Here is an 18676-nt window from a genome sequence, read left to right on the forward strand (position 1 = left end):
CATTTCTTGATGGTAAATCAATCACAAGCTTATCTTCCATCTTTGTGAAAGTTTTGGTCAGTTTTGGCCTCCATTTTGGCCATTTTCTGTGCAATTTCGGGTTTAAATGTCAAGTGGGTTCATTGTTTAAATGTCAAGTTACAAGTCAAGTGGGGGTCTTTTAGAGGTGATTGCAAGTAATTGAAATTACAAGTCTTTCAACTTGTATTTGTCTCCAAGAAACCGAAATTGGCTTTAAGTCAAAAAGTAATTTGTAAAGTGACTTCCAAAACCCGAAATTGGCTTTAAGTCATATTTGAAATTTGTGAAGTGATTTTAAAAGCCCTATTACAAGTTATTTGTAAAAAGTAAACCTGTAATGCGTCACAAAAGACCTGATTTGCTTGAAGTAAAGTATTACAAGTTATTTTAAACTTGTAACGAGTCTCCCCAAACTCGAAATTAGTTTTGCAAGTGTTTTTGTGGATTTTTAACTTGCTCTTGCTCATATGTACCCCTATTGGAGAGATTTTTGGCATGAAGAACACTTGGCAAGGTCTGCAACTTTATTGAATCCCCCATTTTTGCTCTATCATTGCCATGTTTTTGCAGATTTGAGTTTGATTTTAATGCCCTTCCCTCCATGGTCGGATCTCCACATGGCGGCTGCAAATTTCTTTCATTCATAAGCAAGTTTGAAATGTTCCCTCTTTGCAAATAAAGAACACTTGTAGTCGGATCTTCAAGACCCAATTACAAGTGGTTGTGTAAAAGATTTTCCCTATACTTGCACTTGCAGTCAGCCTTCCAAAACCCGAAATTGGTTCAAAATGCACTTGAAAACACTTGAAAATGAGTCTCTAGGATCCAATTAGAAGTACAAACTTGTATTTTCCCATTACACATATGAATAAGTATGTTCATTCTCCATAATTGCAAGTCAATGCTCTTGTTTTTCACACATGTAATGCAGTCTTCAAAACCCGAAATTCACTTGTGAGCCCATTTTTGCATCAATTTATCCCTTCCCTTGGCAGTCTTGTTTGCACACACGATCTATCAAACCAACAAATCAAGGCATGGGCATTGTTTCATAATAATTTCATCTTGAATAAGGTGTCATGGGTTCTACATCAGTAAACAAAAGAAGAAGAGGCCTAGGACAGTAAAAGAGGGGCTCCAAGGAGGCATTGAACAAAATCCCAAGGTCTGAAATAATGTAGAAGACAATAAGCAATGATAAAATATGTGAGAAGAAGCAAATCTTTATAACTTTTTCCAACGTTACCATATTGGTGTAGGTGGAGAGGATAGTTGCGAATGTGGTTGATCATGGCTTCCCTTCTATCATTTATATTTGCTTCAAAGCGACCAAAACTGTTTCAAGAAATCTATTTTGTGCAGGTCATGCAATCATCGCACTGCATGAGATGTCATCCCCGTGAGGCATTTTGTCAAACAATGCATGTGCTGTCTTTGGTCTCTTATTTTCCAGCATAAACCACAATCATTACTCTCTATGAGATGACATCACTCTTCAAAGCATTCTGTCAAGATATCTAGGTGTGTTGTCTTTGATTTCATAATACAAGCTGTTATCTTCATGCTTTAATAGATGTTTGTACCCTGATCTGGAGCTCATCATTAGTTCAATGCTGCCATTATGATTATCTTTTCTCTTCATATATTGATATGCTTGGAATGATTGATATCCATGATAACATGAGATCGATATGTGCTGATAAGGACATTGTATCTTCAATTTGATTATCATCTTATGGATCTACTCACTGAGATCGAGTTCTTCAAATCATCCTTTGACCATCTTTGATACTAAATCTGTTAGCAGAGATAATGAAGAATGGATATATATACGATTGGCATCACCCCTACAGTTTCTACTTCAATGTGTACCACCTTCATGTTGTCCTGATGATGATGTTGACATGTCATCTTTGACATGTTAAATTGTGCATCTATTATTGGTTATATTGGTGTAATCAATGGTAGGGTCATGACCTTTTATGTACAAGATGGTTGTTAAGCAAGGTCATCTTCATGACAATCTGCAAGCTTGGTATGATGGATGCTTGCAAGTCTTTATTCCTTGATGGATGGATAACCTATCAACAACTTGATTTATTATGCTCCTCCCGGAGTTCTGATAGGAAAATCGTGAAGTCTTATGGAATAAGACGATTTTCTACAATTATAATTGAAGTAGATATGCAACTAACTAAAAGTACTATGTGCAATATGTTATTCTCTAACTCCTAACTAATTGTAAATGCTATCAAGGCTGCCACCCTTTATCACATGATTGCTTATTTGTTTGTTAATTTCTAGGTCAAAGATGGGGACATCACACTCGTGTAGACATATGTTATACTTACTGCAATGAACGAGATTGGATCATAGTTGTTTGGGGAGCATTTTGCTCACTCTTAGTAGAGCATTTTCTGCCACAAGAAAATCAAACACAAGAATCAACACAATAATCTGATAACTATGGCTCACATAATCTTTATTTTAGTCATTTATTTGTCCTTAAGCACAGTTTTTTTAAGCTAGGTCTGCCTCATTGGGATTAGGGGTTTAATATTGTCCAATGGTGCCTATGAATAGGAGGTACTAAGTATTGGAAGTTTTGTTGTTATTTGAAAGACTTTTGGAGGTGGCTAATTATAAAAAAAATACTTGCATCTTCTTTCTCCTATATTCCTCGCTTGTGCCAATTAGTTTCATTAAAGAGACAGCTTTTCTGGCTTCTGTTATATTGGAGTCACAGCATATTGTATTTTTGACTTAAAGTTTTGAAGCGTTTTGAAAATGGCACTAAAGCAAGATGTAGGCTCTAGTTTAAAGTGTAAACAAATTCTATATGCTCTGGTTTTAAGTATAAAGAAATTCTATTTATCTTTTGATTTTCTGTCTAGATTCTTCTAGGATTTTCCACTTGTTTAGTGCTTTTCTTGGGAATGATTCATCTTCTCCAGATCTAGAAAAGTGTGTGGAAATGTGCATGATTTCTGTATTTCATTGTTTTTAGACTAACAATTCAAGTATCATAAACAGGATTTGTCAAAGTTGAATAGAGACCCTGCAAAAGTTATTTACTTGAGTGGACATGCTGGAGAATCCTGTCTGCAAGCAGAAAATGCTATTCAAATCACGCCATGGAAGCTGGAACCAGATGATACATCTCTCTTAGATCTACTACCTTTTCTTGAATGTAAGATTTTGTGTTGCCAAATAAATAGAGGGTGATGAGTTCTCTATAGAGTAATGCATGAGTGATGTTTAATCCCCTGAAAATGTATCCTTAGTGATTATTAAATTTTTATTGTGCCTTATATATGTTCAATATTGGAGGTTTTTGAATAAAAAAAAAATGTCTTTTGACTTGCAGATGTAGCCTGCCATCGACCAGCTGATATAAGACCTGTGATATCATCATATCAAGGGCGAGATATTGCAACTGAATTTCGTGAACGCACCAAGGAGCACCAAAGGTAGTAATTTGATCCTATACTATAAATTAAGTTCCACATTTCAGATTGGCATGATCTTAAATTTTTTTAGTTAACTTTTATTGGAGCACTATATTGTATGTTCAATAAAATTATAAAATTAAATTTTAGACTAGTATTGATATTATTTTATCATCATTAATTATAACACACGAGATTTGAGCTCATTGTAACCAAGATAAGAGGAAATGACATAGCAAGTATTGACTCGTGAACAATAAGATAAGAATACATTTAATGAAACATAGATGAGATGAGATTTTTTCTCACTATCTATCCATTTTGTATTGAGAATAAAATCAAGAATTTTATTATTGTTTTTTTAATTTAATTTTGATTATGCACACTAGATCATTCCAGCCTCTGAATCGCTGACATACGGACCAACAAAAATGCCCATGGGACATAAGTACACAATCTGCATCTATCACTTGTGAAGTTGAAAGTTTTCTCAACAATGCTGAGAAAGCATAGTTGAAGAAATGATCAAGGTTGTTGATGCTATATCCTCAGACAGTGAGACAAAATCTAATGCCACCAGAGGAATAGAAGGCTCACCTGCTCAAAGAAAAGGCTACATATCTCAATAATCCTGTAAAAAGAATGGTGCGACATTTTGTTCATTTACAACATGAATTTATGGTGTGGTTTCAGAAGCCTTTCTTTTGAGCTTGGTAGTGTTGTATCTAGGGATTTTGGAAGTTTTTGACAAAATGGAATTTTCAGTAACTTGGAAATTGGAACAAGATCAATTAAAATTCTTTCCCATGACAATCATTCCCTATAGGAATTGTGGGGTTCTCTTGGTTCCTTCATATAGCATGTTGGTCTTCATTCTGTCACCAGCTTCTTGGTTGAGTTTGCTCGTGCAGTAATTACCATATTTGCACCTTGCATTTCTTTGGTTTCCATTTTGTATTCATAATTACCTTGGATATTGCAATGCACAATTCACCAACACATTTCTATGTGGAACAATTAAAATTTGAAACTACTTTCAGAAAGTAGTAGTTTTCAATGTTTCATTCATTCAATGATAAATTATAGCAAATAACATCGCCAAGGAAATAAATTTGGCTGCAAACACCACTGGGAGTCGAATAATTTACACTGCAGAAAACTCCAAAATTTGAACGGTTACCTCTAGTAGTTCTACAATGATTGCGTATGGGAGTATGTTGGTCATTATTTGAGCTCTCTCCTTCTCTCAGCGCCCTCCTTATTTCCTTCTACACTCAACTATTTGGTTATAGAATAAGACCCTCAATAAATTATTTTCAAGTCTCAAATTAGTTCAATTTCTTTTGAAATTACATTTGTTCTTTTTGTTAATTTTAACACTTTCAGATTAACTAAAACTCAGAAAATCAGAATTTAGTTACTTATTAGATTAATTAGATTAGAGATTTATAGTTTCAGATTTAACACAACAAAGAAAAATAAAGAAATAGAGACAAGACACAATTACCCTGGGAAAACCTCCTAGGAGAAAAAACCCAGCCAGAAAAGATCCTCAGATCTGATTATGGATTATAGGTATGCAAACATTACAACACTTATCTCATGTGCTTGCAGGTTCAGATTTTGCTGTCACTCGAGGTGTGGTAGATCAAGGTGGCTGCATTCAACATTTACTTGCTATTATGTGGGAGATGGATTCTGATGTTGCCTTAACCTAAATTGCAGACCTTCAAGGAATTCGCTGATACCTTATGATGGATTTCGCACCTCCTTCTAATGGCAGATGTATGTTGCTGTAGCTGTCATGATTTCGCACCTCCTTCTATATGTATGTTGCTGTAGCTGTCATGTATTTCGCACCACCTTCAATTTGCAGATTGCTTTAAGTGCAGATCTCTTGTGATTCCTTGGAGTTCACATTAGGCATGTAGGTTTCACATAAAGAAGCAGATCGAATTGATTTGATAATGATTAGATCTTTCCTTTACTTATATGTGGAAAGAAACCCTTTTGTGTAGGTCGGCTTCCTTTAGCTTTAATTAATTATATTTGTTTTACTTAAATGCCTTGTAAGTAGGGTCGGCCCTATTAGCAACACGTTGAGTGTTTTTAGGCTTGTGAGGCGTAGTTTAAGGTTGCCGTGGGGATAGGGCTCTGCCCTATACGTTTGGGAAAAGGGCCCAGCCCTTTTGGGCAGATTCCAATGTTGCCTAAGGCAATTGGAATCCGCCATTCCCTAATTAATATCAACACTCCCTCTTAATTAGGGAGGAGAACCATAACTATAATCTTCCATCTTGCACACAAGCAAAGAATGGAATTACATAATATAATCTTCCAGCTTGCACACAAGCATAGACTGGATCCATCTTACATTGCCCGCAGAGGGTGGAGAGGATCTTTTCTACCATCTTACATTGCTCGCAGAGGATGGTCAATAATTACTCTTTTCCCTGAGAAGATTACAATACCATCTTACATTGCCCACAGAGGATGGTCAATAATTACTCTTCTCCCTGAGAAGATTACAATACCATCTTACATTGCCCGCAGAGGATGGTTAACAATTACACTTCTCCCTGAGAAGATTACAATACCATCTTACATTGCTCGCAGAGGATGGTTAACAATTACACTTCTCCCTGAGAAGATTACAATACCATCTTACATTGCCCGCAGAGGATGGTTAATAATTATACTTTTCCATGAGGAGATTACAATACCATCGTACATTGCCTGCAGAGGATGGTTAATATTTACACTTCCTTTTGAGAAGATTACAATACCACCTTACATTGCCCACAGAGGGTGGTTTGATACAACATAATGAATTACTGAGATTGAGACTCTCTCTCAATTAGGGATTCATTTTCCACAATACCAAGTTTGTCCTTGAAGTACACAAACTTGACTTTGGATAGAGGCTTGGTGAGAATATCTGCAACCTGCGCATCAGTGCTGACGTACTTCACCTGAATAGCACCTCTTTGCACCATATCTCGAATGAAATGATAATGGGTTTCCACATGTTTTGACCTGTCATGAAACATTGGATTGACAGACATTTTGATACAACTTTGATTATCACAGTGAATAACTGTAGGATCCCAAGGCTGACCAAACAGCCTAGCAAGAAGCTTACGAAGCCACACAGCTTCTCTAGAAGCTACACTTGCTGCAATATACTCAGCTTCAACAGTACTCAATGCCACTGAGGATTGTTTTTTGCAAGCCCATGAGATCACTGCGGATCCCAAGCTAAAGCAAATACCAGAGGTACTTTTCCTGTCTTTGACACTTCCAGCCCAGTTTGCATCTGAATAACCTTCCAAGGTTATTGAAGTGTTAAGTGGATACTTCAGCCCAAAACCAACTGTGCCTCGCAGGTACCTTAGGATGTGCTTGGCTGCAACAAGATGAACATGTTTGGGCATGCTCATAAATTGGCTGAGAGCATTCACAACAAAACATATGTCCGGTCTAGTGTTAACTAGATACATTAGTGATCCAATCAACTGTCGGTACTCTGATGGATCTGTACAATCAGAGTTAGTTGCAGAAACACTTAACTTCTTTAAGTTAGACTCCATAGGAATAGACATAGGTTTACAATCCATCATTCTAAATCTTTTCAAAATGTCAATAGTATACTGTCCTTGACTTAGAAAAATTTCGTTAGATCTTTGCCATACTTCTAGACATAGAAAATAATGCATTAGACCTAAGTCTTTCATTTCAAATTCTGAAGCTAGTTCTTCCTTGCATCTAACAATAAGTTCATTTTTACCAGTAAGGAATAAGTCATCCACATATAGAACTAGAATTAGCATTTCATCATTGACTAACTTAAAGTATATGTTAGAGTCAGCATCATTTTTATGAAAATCTAGACTTAACAAGTATTTATCAATTCTTTCATACCAAGCACGAGGAGCTTGTTTAAGGCCATACAGAGCTTTCTTCAACCTGCACACATGAGTTAATCTATCCTGAATCTCATAACCCTCAGGTTGTTCAATATAGACCTCTTCCTCAATGACACCATTAAGGAAGGCAGTCTTAACATCCATCTGATGTAGTTTCCAGCTTCTAGCAGCAGCAATAGCTATTATTGTTTTAATAGAAGTATATCTAGCAACAGGAGCAAAAGTTTCTTCACAGTCTATGCCTTTCTTTTGAGAAAAACCACGAGCAACAAATCTAGCTTTATATTTTTCTATACTACCATCAACATTATGCTTAATTTTAAATAACCATTTAGAGGAAACAACAGATTTACCTTTGGGTCTTGGCACAATATCCCAAAAATCATTCTTGATGATTGACTGATATTCTTCATCCATAGCAATCTTCCAAGCATGATGATTCAAGGCTTCTTCAACATTGCAAGGTTCAGTTTCGATGAGATTGCACATCAATGCAACGTAGTTGGAGAATACTTGTGGTCTCTTAGTTTCACGGAAGGTTCCATTGGGGGCAGCAAATCTTTCGGCTTCTTGAATGATGTTTCTTACCCAAAGAGGCCTCTTTTTGGTAACGACAATGTCACTAGGAATATCAGTGGGATTCATGGGCTCTGGTGGATCATCATGTTCATCTTGAGGTGGAGGTTCAACCAGCTCCCTCTGAATCTCAGGGTTAGTATCAACATTCATATCTTGATTGTCATTAGCTTCATTAATAACACAAGAACCTTTTGATTTCTTAAAAGCAATATCTTCTTCAAATGTAACATCCCTACTTATGTCAACATACCTTTGACTAGGGATGTATAGCCTAAATGCCTTGGAGGATTCACTGTAGCCGATTAGCATGCCTTTCTTTCTGGAGGGATCCAACTTGGATCGCTTTTCCTTGGGCACATGAATATAAACAGGACTTCCAAAAATTCTGAGGTGACTGATGTCTGGTTTGGATCCTGTAAAGGCTTCTTCAGGGGTCATGTTCTTTAGAGCATGGCGAGGACATCTATTTTGGATATACACTGTTGTTCTAGAAGCCTCAGCCCATAGGAAGGTCTGCAAATCTTGATCGTGAATCATAGCCTTTGCAGTCTCAACAATAGTCCTATTCTTCCTTTCAGCAACACCATTTTGTTGAGGATTGTATGGAACACAAAACTCCCTCTTAATTCCTGACTCAACACAAAAGTCATGAAAGCTACCGGAGGTGTACTCACCTCCATTGTCAGATCTTAAACATTTAATTCTTTTACCAGAGGAGTTTTCAGTTAATGCTTTAATCTCTTTAAATTTACTTAAGACTTCATCAGATTCTTTAGATTTCAAGAAGTAGATCCAAGTTTTCCTAGAGAAATCATCTATGAAGATTACGTAATAAAGAAATCCACTAGGAGATGCTATAGACATAGGACCACATAAATCAGAGTGAACAAGTTCTAGTTTGTCTTTAGCTCTATTATCACTTTTATGAAATGGACTTTTAACATTTTACCTATAGCACAACCTTTACAAGTGTTATCATCGATTTGACTGAGTTTAGGCATACCTTTGACTAGCTTTTCAAGAGATGGAAGAGCTTGATAATGCAAGTGTCCAAGTCTTCTATGCCATAACTCACAGGATTCGGGAACCTCATTAATGAGGGCTTGAATAGGGTTAGTAGAGAGCTTATAAAGACTATCATATCTATGACCAATTAGACGAGCAGATTTAAAACTAGATTTCTTAGGCCAAGCAAGAACTTTTCCCTCAGAAAATGCAATTTGATAACCTTTATCTTCTAGAGCAGAAATGGAAATTAGGTTTCTTTTAATTCTAGAAACAAACAAGATATCACTGAGGTGCAAGGAAATACCAGAGTCTAAATTTAGAGAAGTAGAGCCAGAACCTCTTACCGAATAACGAGTGTCATCACCAATTACCACGTGAAGGCTGGTATCCTTTTCTACTAAGTCTGAAAGGTGATCACAGTAGCCTATGATGTGTCTGGAGGCACCACTGTCAATCAACCATGTATTACTATCTGAAGGAACACTACTAGACAGAGCGGAGATGAATAAGAAGTCATTATTTTGATCTGAGACTTCATTTAGGTTGGCTTTACAGGGTTATTCTGACATTCTTTAGCATAGTGACCAAATTTGTCACATCTAAAGCATCGGACACGTGAGGTATCTCTTGGTTTCTTCCAAGGGTGTTGGGAACTAAAAGGTTTGAATTCCCTATTTCTTTTTGGATAAGGTTTCTTCCAATTTCCCCCTTTCTTGCATTGAGCTGCAAGCATGTGATGATCATCTACATGGTAACTTTTGGTTTGCCCTCTTGTGATGAGGCGAGACTCTTCTCGGATGCAATCATTCTGAAGGCGATCAAGGGTAGGTAACTCAGTCTTGCCACTTATGGTTTGGATAAATGACTCCCACGAGTGAGGTAGACCATTTAGGGCAATCATGACAAGGTCTTTGTCTTCCATGTTATGACCAATTAAACCTAGCTGATTCTTTAGTTCTGAAATTCTCATAAAATAGGAAATAACAAAATCTTCTTTTGCCATTTTGATATTAAGGAGTTGTTGTCTTAAAGTAATTGCCCTACTGAGATTGTTAACTTCATATGTACCTTGTAGATGGCTGAACATTTCCCTTGCAGTAGTAAATGAGGCAATAGAAGTAACTAGGTGGTCTTTGACTGAATCAATGAGAATCTTCCTGGCCTTGACAACATCCTTTTTGAATTGTTTTAGCTCAGCTGCATCTGTAGGTTTAGTTAGCTCTTTCGCTTCTATGAATTGGAGAAGATCTTCTTCCTCTAGAGCCAACTTGATTCGAACTTTCCATGCAGTAAAATTGAGATTCCCATCAAGCCCATCTTCAACTTTCAGCCCCATTGACCTGACCTGTGAATGCGACAACGATCTGGAAATAAAGAAGTACTAAAATTCTAAAATCTGAAAGTTGATCTAGCCTATAGCTCTGATACCATGTTAATTTTAACACTTTCAGATTAACTAAAACTTAGAAAATCAGAATTTAGTTACTAATTAGATTAATTAGATTAGAGATTTATAGTTTCAGATTTAACACAACAAAGAAAAATAAAGAAATAGAGACAAGACACAATTACCCTGGGAAAACCTCCTAGGAGGAAAAACCCAACCAAAAAAGATCCTCAGATCTGATTATGGATTATAGTTATGCAAACATTACAACACTTATCTCATGTGCTTGTAGGTTCAGATTTTGCTGTCACTCGAGGTATGGTAGATCAAGGTGGCTGCCTTCAACATTTACTTGCTATTATGTGGGAGATGGATGTTGATGTTGCCTTAACCTAAATTGCAGACCTTCAAGGAATTCGCTGATACCTTGTGATGGATTTCACACCTCCTTCTAATGGCAGATGTATGTTGCTGTAGTTGTCATGATTTCGCACCTCCTTCTATATGTATGTCGCTGTAGCTGTCATGTATTTCGCACCACCTTCAATTTGCAGATTGCTTTAAGTGCAGATCTCTTGTGATTCCTTGGAGTTCGCATTAGGCATGTAGGTTTCGCATAAAGAAGCAGATCGAATTGATTTGATAATGATAAGATCTTTCCTTTACTTATATGTGGAGAGAAACCCTTTTGTGTAGGTCGGCTTCCTTTAGCTTTAATTAATTATATTTGTTTTACTTAAATGCCTTGTAAGTAGGGTCGGCCCTATTAGCAACACGTTGAGTGTTTTTAGGCTTGTGAGGCGTAGTTTAAGGTTGCCGTGGGGATAGGGCTTTGCCCTATACGTTTGGGAAAATGGCCCAGCCCTTTTGGGTGGATTCCAATGTTGCCTAAGGCAATTGGAATCCGCCATTCCCTAATTAATATCAGCACTTTTGTTCTTTTATATTCCAACCATTAGTAGTGGCCCCATTTTCCCTCTATTAGAATCCTCTCCCTTCACATTCCTATTAGTAGTACATGCCACATTGAATACTTCGAGAAAGTTGTCGAAGTACACCTCTATATTTTACCTCCTTAACTAGCTTAGCCACTTCAGTCCTCTCTTCCAAAACTATTGATTGACAAATCCTAAAACTTAGTAAACAATGTTGAACCCTACTATAACTTCCATGATAAAAGTTTTGCATACATGACACAGCCAATGTCTACTCCCAGCTGAATTTCCGGGCTTATCTTTCTTGAAAAGGGTGACATACTACATCAATGTTTTGATTGGGCCTTTTGCATATATATTGATAATAATTGATTGGCATGCAAAAGGGTTTGGTATAACACTTGTATTTTCAGAACAGCCCCCAGCATGTGATTCATTGGTATAACACTTGTATATTCAGAACAGCCCCCAGCATGTGATTCATTTACATTCACTTCCTCTCTGTGCACCTCATAACCATCAGTACTGTTCATTTTTTGATTTGCCAAAAAATAAAATAAAAATTGTCATAGCAAACTGGAATTTCAACCATGCGATGGTGGCTTACCCAAGAATGAATGGAAATGATTCACAATGTTGAAAATGATTATAAATCTTACTCATTTTATTTCTTCGCTAGCTCCAAATGTATAAATCAGAAATGATTGTGGCAAGGAAAGTACTAGTGGGCAATGGGTTTAACTAGATGGTTGAATAGGGTTTCATAAAGGGTGTGGGAAGACTTGTGGGTCCACCATGCCCCTTCTAAAATGTTAGGGGTTATTTTCAATGTCCCACAGACTTTTCAAATGGGGGTTGGTTTTTGGGGATAATGGCAATGATTAGCATAGGACTTCGTGAGCACCAATCCCTCATTCACTTAAAAGGCACCAACCCTTAATTCAAATTGTCTTCACAAGAGCTATAACTCTCTTCTTTAAATTGTTATAACTGTCTTCTCAAATCTGCTATAAACTGATCATAAATATGCCAAGAATATGATCACAATCTCCTCATGTAAATCTGCTATAAAATCCTTATACTCTTCTCATTAATGACTCTTCACAAATCTGGTGTATATGATTGATTGTCTTTTCTCATTCACACCACACTCTTCTCCTTCATTTCCAATCTCTATATATATCTTCTAAGACATGTATTTTCCTTCTAAAAGGACATGCCTCTTCAACAAATAGACTTATCAGAAACCAGTTACATCTCTTTGAATTGCTTCTTACATAAATCACACCTCCTTGGAAAACTAAGTTCTTATTTAATAAAATGTTGTCTTTAATTGATCATACCATTTGAAGAATAAACTCTTAATAAAAAATTGCACCTCTTGATGATCGGTCTTTAACAATGATTAGCTTGTTTGTATATCACTAAGCACCACTTTGTCTTTAATGAATCAGTGCTTTGGAGTAATTAATATTTGCTTGCTATTAAAAATGATGGCTTCTTCTTCAATCACCAATCACACCTCTTGCGTTGTAAAGAGTAATTGGCTATAATTTGTTTTCTTGCTTTTTATAATTATTGCTGCATGTAATGAATCAGGTTTATTTTATCCAAGTGCTGATTTCATTTCCTTGTAGAATGACATTCCATTCCATATGTTAATGACTATCTTCTCCATCTGGTCAATTCATTAATTACAACTCTCCAACAATCTCCCGTTTGTCATTGATGGCAACTGTTGTCATTTTATGACACCCTTGGTTCATCAGTGAGAACCAACTAAAGATATGTTCTATGGACCATCACTGCTTCAATTGACCAAGGAGAAAACAATGGAATCATGAAGTATGAAGTATTGTCTTGACGCCCCCCCCAGGTCCCCAAAGTTTCCCCAACTTCGGTGACCCAGGCCTCCGAAGTTCCCAAGTCTTCTCTTCCTCAACTCCGGAACCCCAAGGTGCCCAGGTTCCCAAGTCTTCCCCAACTTTGGTGACCCAGGTCTCCGAAGTTCCTAAGTCTTCTCTTCCTCAACTCTGGAACTCCGGAACCCCGAGGTTCCTAGGTTCCTAAGTCTTCCCAACTTCGGTGACCCAGGTCGCCGAAATTTCCCCAACGTCGGTGACCCAGGTCTTCGAAGTTCCTAAGTCTTCTCTTCCTCAACTCTGGAACCCCGAGGTTCCCAAGTTCCCAAGTCTTCCCAACTTTGGTGAACCAGGTCTTCGAAGTTTCCCCAACTTCGGTGACCCAGGTCTCCGAAGTTTTCCAAGCTCCTTCTAGCTTGCAACACTTCCAGATGGCGTGATCGACACTCAAATCTTTAAATGCTCCGACGACTTTTGTGACTTGTGCACCTTTTGTGGAGCCACAGGGGTGCATTTAATGTTTTTGGCAGGATTTCCATCAAAGAGAGGTACGAGGCCATGCTTGTTGTAGTGACTCATGTCGTGTCTGCATACTCTGACTTTGGAAGGTTAGTCAATCCACCCTTCTCAGGCATGCCTTTTGTGGGTATGGCTAGGTTGCTTGCATGTACAAAAGTCAAGTGCATGCACTTCCTTGCACTCCTAGATTGACATACAGGGGTCATGATCACTCTTGTAACCATTTTTCTATATAAAGGTTGTTAAGCCTCATTGTAAGGGGTTCTCTCCCTGCTGGCTTGAGCTATTCTATGCTCTCTCACTTCTCTTGTATTATTCTGTATTTTGCAACTGTAAGTTGGCCATTGGCCTTATAATTAATTGAAATCACCATTCTTGCCGTCTTTCAACTTATGTATGCTGTGTATGTTTTCTTACCTTCATCATAGGTGCATGTTTTGTGGTTCTTCTCTCATTTATGCTGTGTTAACTTATTTCTGAGTGTGACTTGTGGGAAACCTTCTCCCCTCTTGGCATTCAGCGAATTCTAACCTCTATACATGCATTGGGGTCACTCATACAACTGAAGTTTGTGTATCTCCTGGGGTTTTCAGTTGATTCTTTGTGTCATTTCGGGTAGGGAGAGAAACAATCTCTCCTTGGTGCATCATCTCCTTTTATTTCAAGCAATTCTCTCTTCCCTTCACCTCTGCAAGTTGTTAGGATAGGCTTAGGAGTAAGTTTTGAAGTGTTGAGTTAGTTCAACACCTGCACCTGGATTGACAATGAAGCTGGTCTTCTTCGGAGATTCAACCCCTTGCGCAAGGTCTCACACTTCGGGGTTGTTTCTATGTTTCACAAGGTTGTTGAGTTGATAGCTCAGCAAGGGTGCGAGCTTTTGTGATAACAACAACCTCACAAAGAAATGATCTTGAATAACCAATTCTCCCCCTTGCTTTAATGCTCCCCCTTGATCCAATGCCCCCTCTTACTTATCTTCTCCCTCTTTGACATCAATGGCAAGGCATCTATAGAGCTGTATAATAGTGCAATGAAGAGGTCCCCTTATGTATCCTTCTCCTTGGAAGGATAGGGTATCACCCCTAATTTTTGTCTAGGAAACTCAAAAGTCTCTTTTGGAAGATTCTTTGTAAATATATCTGCAACCTGTTGTTTGGTGGTAACATATTCCATTTTCACTTGTTGATTTGCTACTTATTCCCTCAAGAAATTGTATTCGATGGGAATATGTTTAGTTGTTGATCACTGGATTCTTACATATATTAATGACTCTTGTATTACCACAAAATATAGATATTGGGTGATCATAATCTACTTTGATATCTTTCAAAGTTTGCTGCATCCAAAGAACTTGAGTACAACATGAAGCTGCTGCTATGTATTCTGCTTCAGCAGTGGATAGAGAGATTGAAGCTTGTTTCTTATTAAACCATGAAACGGAATTGTTACCCAAATAGAATGCAGTCACTAGTAATATTTCTATCATCCAAACTTTTTGCCCCAATCAGCATCTGTATATGCTCTTAAGAACATAAGCTAAAATCCAAGATTCCTTTCAAATATTTGAAGATGCTTTTCAATGCCTGTACATATGTCTCTTTAGGAACTACATGAAACTTTGCTACCATCCCAACTGCTTGCATACTATTTGGTCTTGAGGCTGTCATATGAAGCAAACTTCCTATCATAGATCTGTAGAGAGTTTGGTTTCTTTGAGAGATTCATCATCCCTACTTATCTTATACCTTGTGACCATTGGTGTACTCACAGGATTGCAATCCTCCATTCTAAACATTTTTAACATCTCTTTAGCATACTTGGTTTGTGAAATAAAGATTCCATTGCTAATTTGAGAGTGTAATCCTAGTAAGCAAGAGAGTTTACCCAACAAGGAAATCTCAAATTCTTTTTGTATCTTCTAAGAAAAATCTTGATAAATTCTATTTTTGCTGCCTCCAAAGGTGATATTGTCTACATATACCACAACAATCAATCGACTATCATCTTCAACTTTGAAATAGAGATTGCTGTTTGCTACACCTCTTTTGAATGCTTGAGCTTGTGAGTATTTATCCAATCTAGAATACCAAGCTTGAGGAGCTTGCTTTAATCCATAAAGAGGTTTCTTAAGTTAGCATACATAATCTTTGTTCTCTGACAAAATGAATCCTTCAACTTGTTCAATAAAAACCTTCTCTTCTAGATGTCCATTGAGAAATGCTGATTTGATATCCATTTGGTAAACTTTGAATTTTATGTGAGAAGAAAATGCTAGGAACATCCTTATAGCCTCTAGTCGTGCAATTGGGGCAATTGTTTCTTGAAAGTCAATCCCTTTCTATTTGTGCATAGCCTTTACATACCAACCTTGCTTTATTCTTTACCACGTGACCATCTTCATTTAGCTATTTTTGAAAGCCCACTTGGTACCAATTACATTTTTATCCTCTTGGGACAAGTTGCCAAGTTTCATTTTTCTCTGTTTGATTCAACTCTTCTTCTATGGCAGTTACCCAATGTGTGTCTTTTCTAGCTTCCTTCAAATCTTTGGGTTCAATTTTAGAAAGTAGAGATATATGTCCTAATATGATGGCCAATCTTCTCTTTGTCTGAATTTTTATATCCATATCTCCAATAACCAAGTCTTCTGGATGTTTTTTTGAACAAGGCTTGATGGTGATTTGGGTAACTTTGTTGGTGTTGTAGATTTCTCATTCTCAATTTCTTTCTCTTCCTCTTCTTTGCAACTTTCTTCCTCTTCATGATCAACTTCTTGAGTTGTTTCTTCATGATGGTGATTTGGGTAACTTTGTTGGTGTTGTAGATTTCTCATTCTCAACTTCTTTCTCTTCCTCTTCTTTGCGACTTTCTTCCTCTTCATGATCAACTTCTTGAGTTGTTTCTTAATGGTCAACTTCTTGAGTTGTTTCTCCATCTATATGGACATTTTTACTTTCAATTATTTTGTATAGCTTATTGTTGTAGCACCTGAAAACTTTTCTTGTTGAAGAATAACCAAGAAATATTCCTTCATCGGATCTTGTATCAAACTTTCCTAAGCTTTCTTCATCTCTCCTTATGTACCACTTGCTACCAAATACTTTAAAATACTTAACAGTGGCGGGCCTACCTTTCCAAAGTTCATATAACTTTGATTTGTGCTCGAGTTAAGATATTGTTGTATGCACAAATTCTCTCCAAAATGAGTCTGGTAATTTGGACTCCATGAGCACGGTTCTTGACATCTCTTGTATTGGCCTTTTTTTCTTTTCCACAACTCCATTTTGTTGTTGTGTTCTTGCAGCCAAGAAGTTTCTTCTAATCCCATGTCTTTCACAAAACTCCTCATTCATTTGAGGCAAATTCACCACCTCTATCTGTTCTTAGGCATAGTTGAACTACTCGCGACTCGGCTCGACTTGCCAAGCCCCTGAGAAAAAAACTTAGCAAAAACTCGGCGAAAAACTCGGCAACGTAAAAACACGCTTAATTTTATAAAAAATGCATTTTTTTTGCAAAATTTAATGAGAAGATGCATGCAATGAGTCAATAAATGATAACACAAAAGAAACAAGCTTATTCTAGATATATTTAAATGCAAAGTGTCTACAAAATCGCATCCTCATGAGGAATGCTGATGGCTAGAAGCAAAATAGTAAATAGTTTTTGTAAAACCAAAAGTAAATACATCATTACAAATTACAATTACAACTTCCTCTTCCTAGCTCTAGCTAAAACTATTTACTATTCCTCTTCCTCTTCCCAGTTTTGAGGGTGAGAAAAAGAGGGGTAGAGAGATAGGTCTAGATCTTGGTGGAGATCTACAAATTCGCAATATTTGAAATTTCATCATTCATGCTGATAGTTTCAAACTTTCAACTCTAAAATGTATAATACCAAGATTTCTTCAATGCTAATTATGTTGTTATATGGAGCCTAATCAGACTCGGAGGTTAAATTTTCCCTACTTCCATCAGTGCAGTTTCCCCCTATATTTTTCGACGGGGGTTTGGGGGCAGCGCCCCCAAGTTGGGGTCAAGGGGCATCGCCCCTTGCGGGGTCAAAGAAAGAAAAAAGACATATTGAAATGCCACTTATACTTAAATGTTATATTTCATGTGTATATTCTGATGAAGAAATGAAACTGACCCGAAAAAACAAAAATTGATAATTTTCTGACATGTTTGGGCCTCTTTTTTTAGTCTAGCCGAGTTTTTTAAAGAAACTCACCGAGTTTTTTGCAAAAACTCGGCGATTACTCGGTGATTTTTTTGCAAAAACCCGGTGAGTTTTTGCTGCGAGTTAAAGTCAGAAAAACTCGCAGAGCTCAAAAACTCGGCGAGTTTTTGAAACTCGCCGAGTACTCTGCAAGTGTGCCATCTATGATCTTAGGCATTTAATTCTTAATCTCGTCTCATTTTGTACTAAAGCCCTAATTATTTTGAGCTTCTCTAGTGCTTCAGATTTCTCTTTTAAAAAAGCAACCCAAGTTAATCTAGAGTAATCATCGATTAACAACATAAAGTAACTTTCACCTTGCATATACTTTTTGTTCGAGTTGGTCCACAAAGTTCCATATGGATGAGCTCCAATGGCTTGGATGCTAAATACTCTTTTGTTTTGAAGCTAACCCTTGTTTGCTTCCCAAGTTGGAAATGGGTGCAAAGTTTGAAGGTTTTGAGATTCTTGGCATGTCATTTACTGCCAATGTATTGCTGATTTTGACAAGATTGTCAAAGTTGATGTACCCCACCCTTCTATGCCAAAGCCAACTTTCATTTTCCTTTGCCATAAAACATTTTCTTGCCTCTATTTCATTTATGATGTAGAGATTATTGGGTGTCATATATGGCTCTTCTATCAATCTCCCTTCTTAATTTTGCATCCCTCTGCATGAAATAAGAGAGTATGACCTTGATCACATAACTAGCTTACACCTTGAAGATTGTTCTTTAATCCTTTGACATGTAAAACATTATTTATTTTTGTT

General features: G+C 37.1%; 1 protein-coding gene across 2 annotated transcripts in view; it reads left to right on the plus strand.

Moving 5' to 3' along the window:
- Positions 1–18676, plus strand: part of LOC131075593 (mitochondrial import inner membrane translocase subunit TIM50) — a 120499-nt gene that overhangs the window by 98225 nt on the left and 3598 nt on the right. The window contains exons 8-10 of one of the 2 annotated variants that reach the window (XM_058012447.2): positions 3055–3211; positions 3389–3491; positions 3860–4188. In XM_058012447.2, the coding sequence (XP_057868430.2) occupies positions 3055–3211; positions 3389–3491; positions 3860–3884 (285 nt within the window). In that variant the 3' untranslated portion in view covers positions 3885–4188. Of the gene's footprint in view, positions 1–3054; positions 3212–3388; positions 3492–3859; positions 4189–18676 lie in introns of those variants that run through there. The other variant, XM_059221755.1, reaches the window with a different exon arrangement.

Source organism: Cryptomeria japonica, chromosome 5, assembly GCF_030272615.1.
Source record: "Cryptomeria japonica chromosome 5, Sugi_1.0, whole genome shotgun sequence".
Classification (NCBI taxonomy): domain Eukaryota; kingdom Viridiplantae; phylum Streptophyta; class Pinopsida; order Cupressales; family Cupressaceae; genus Cryptomeria; species Cryptomeria japonica.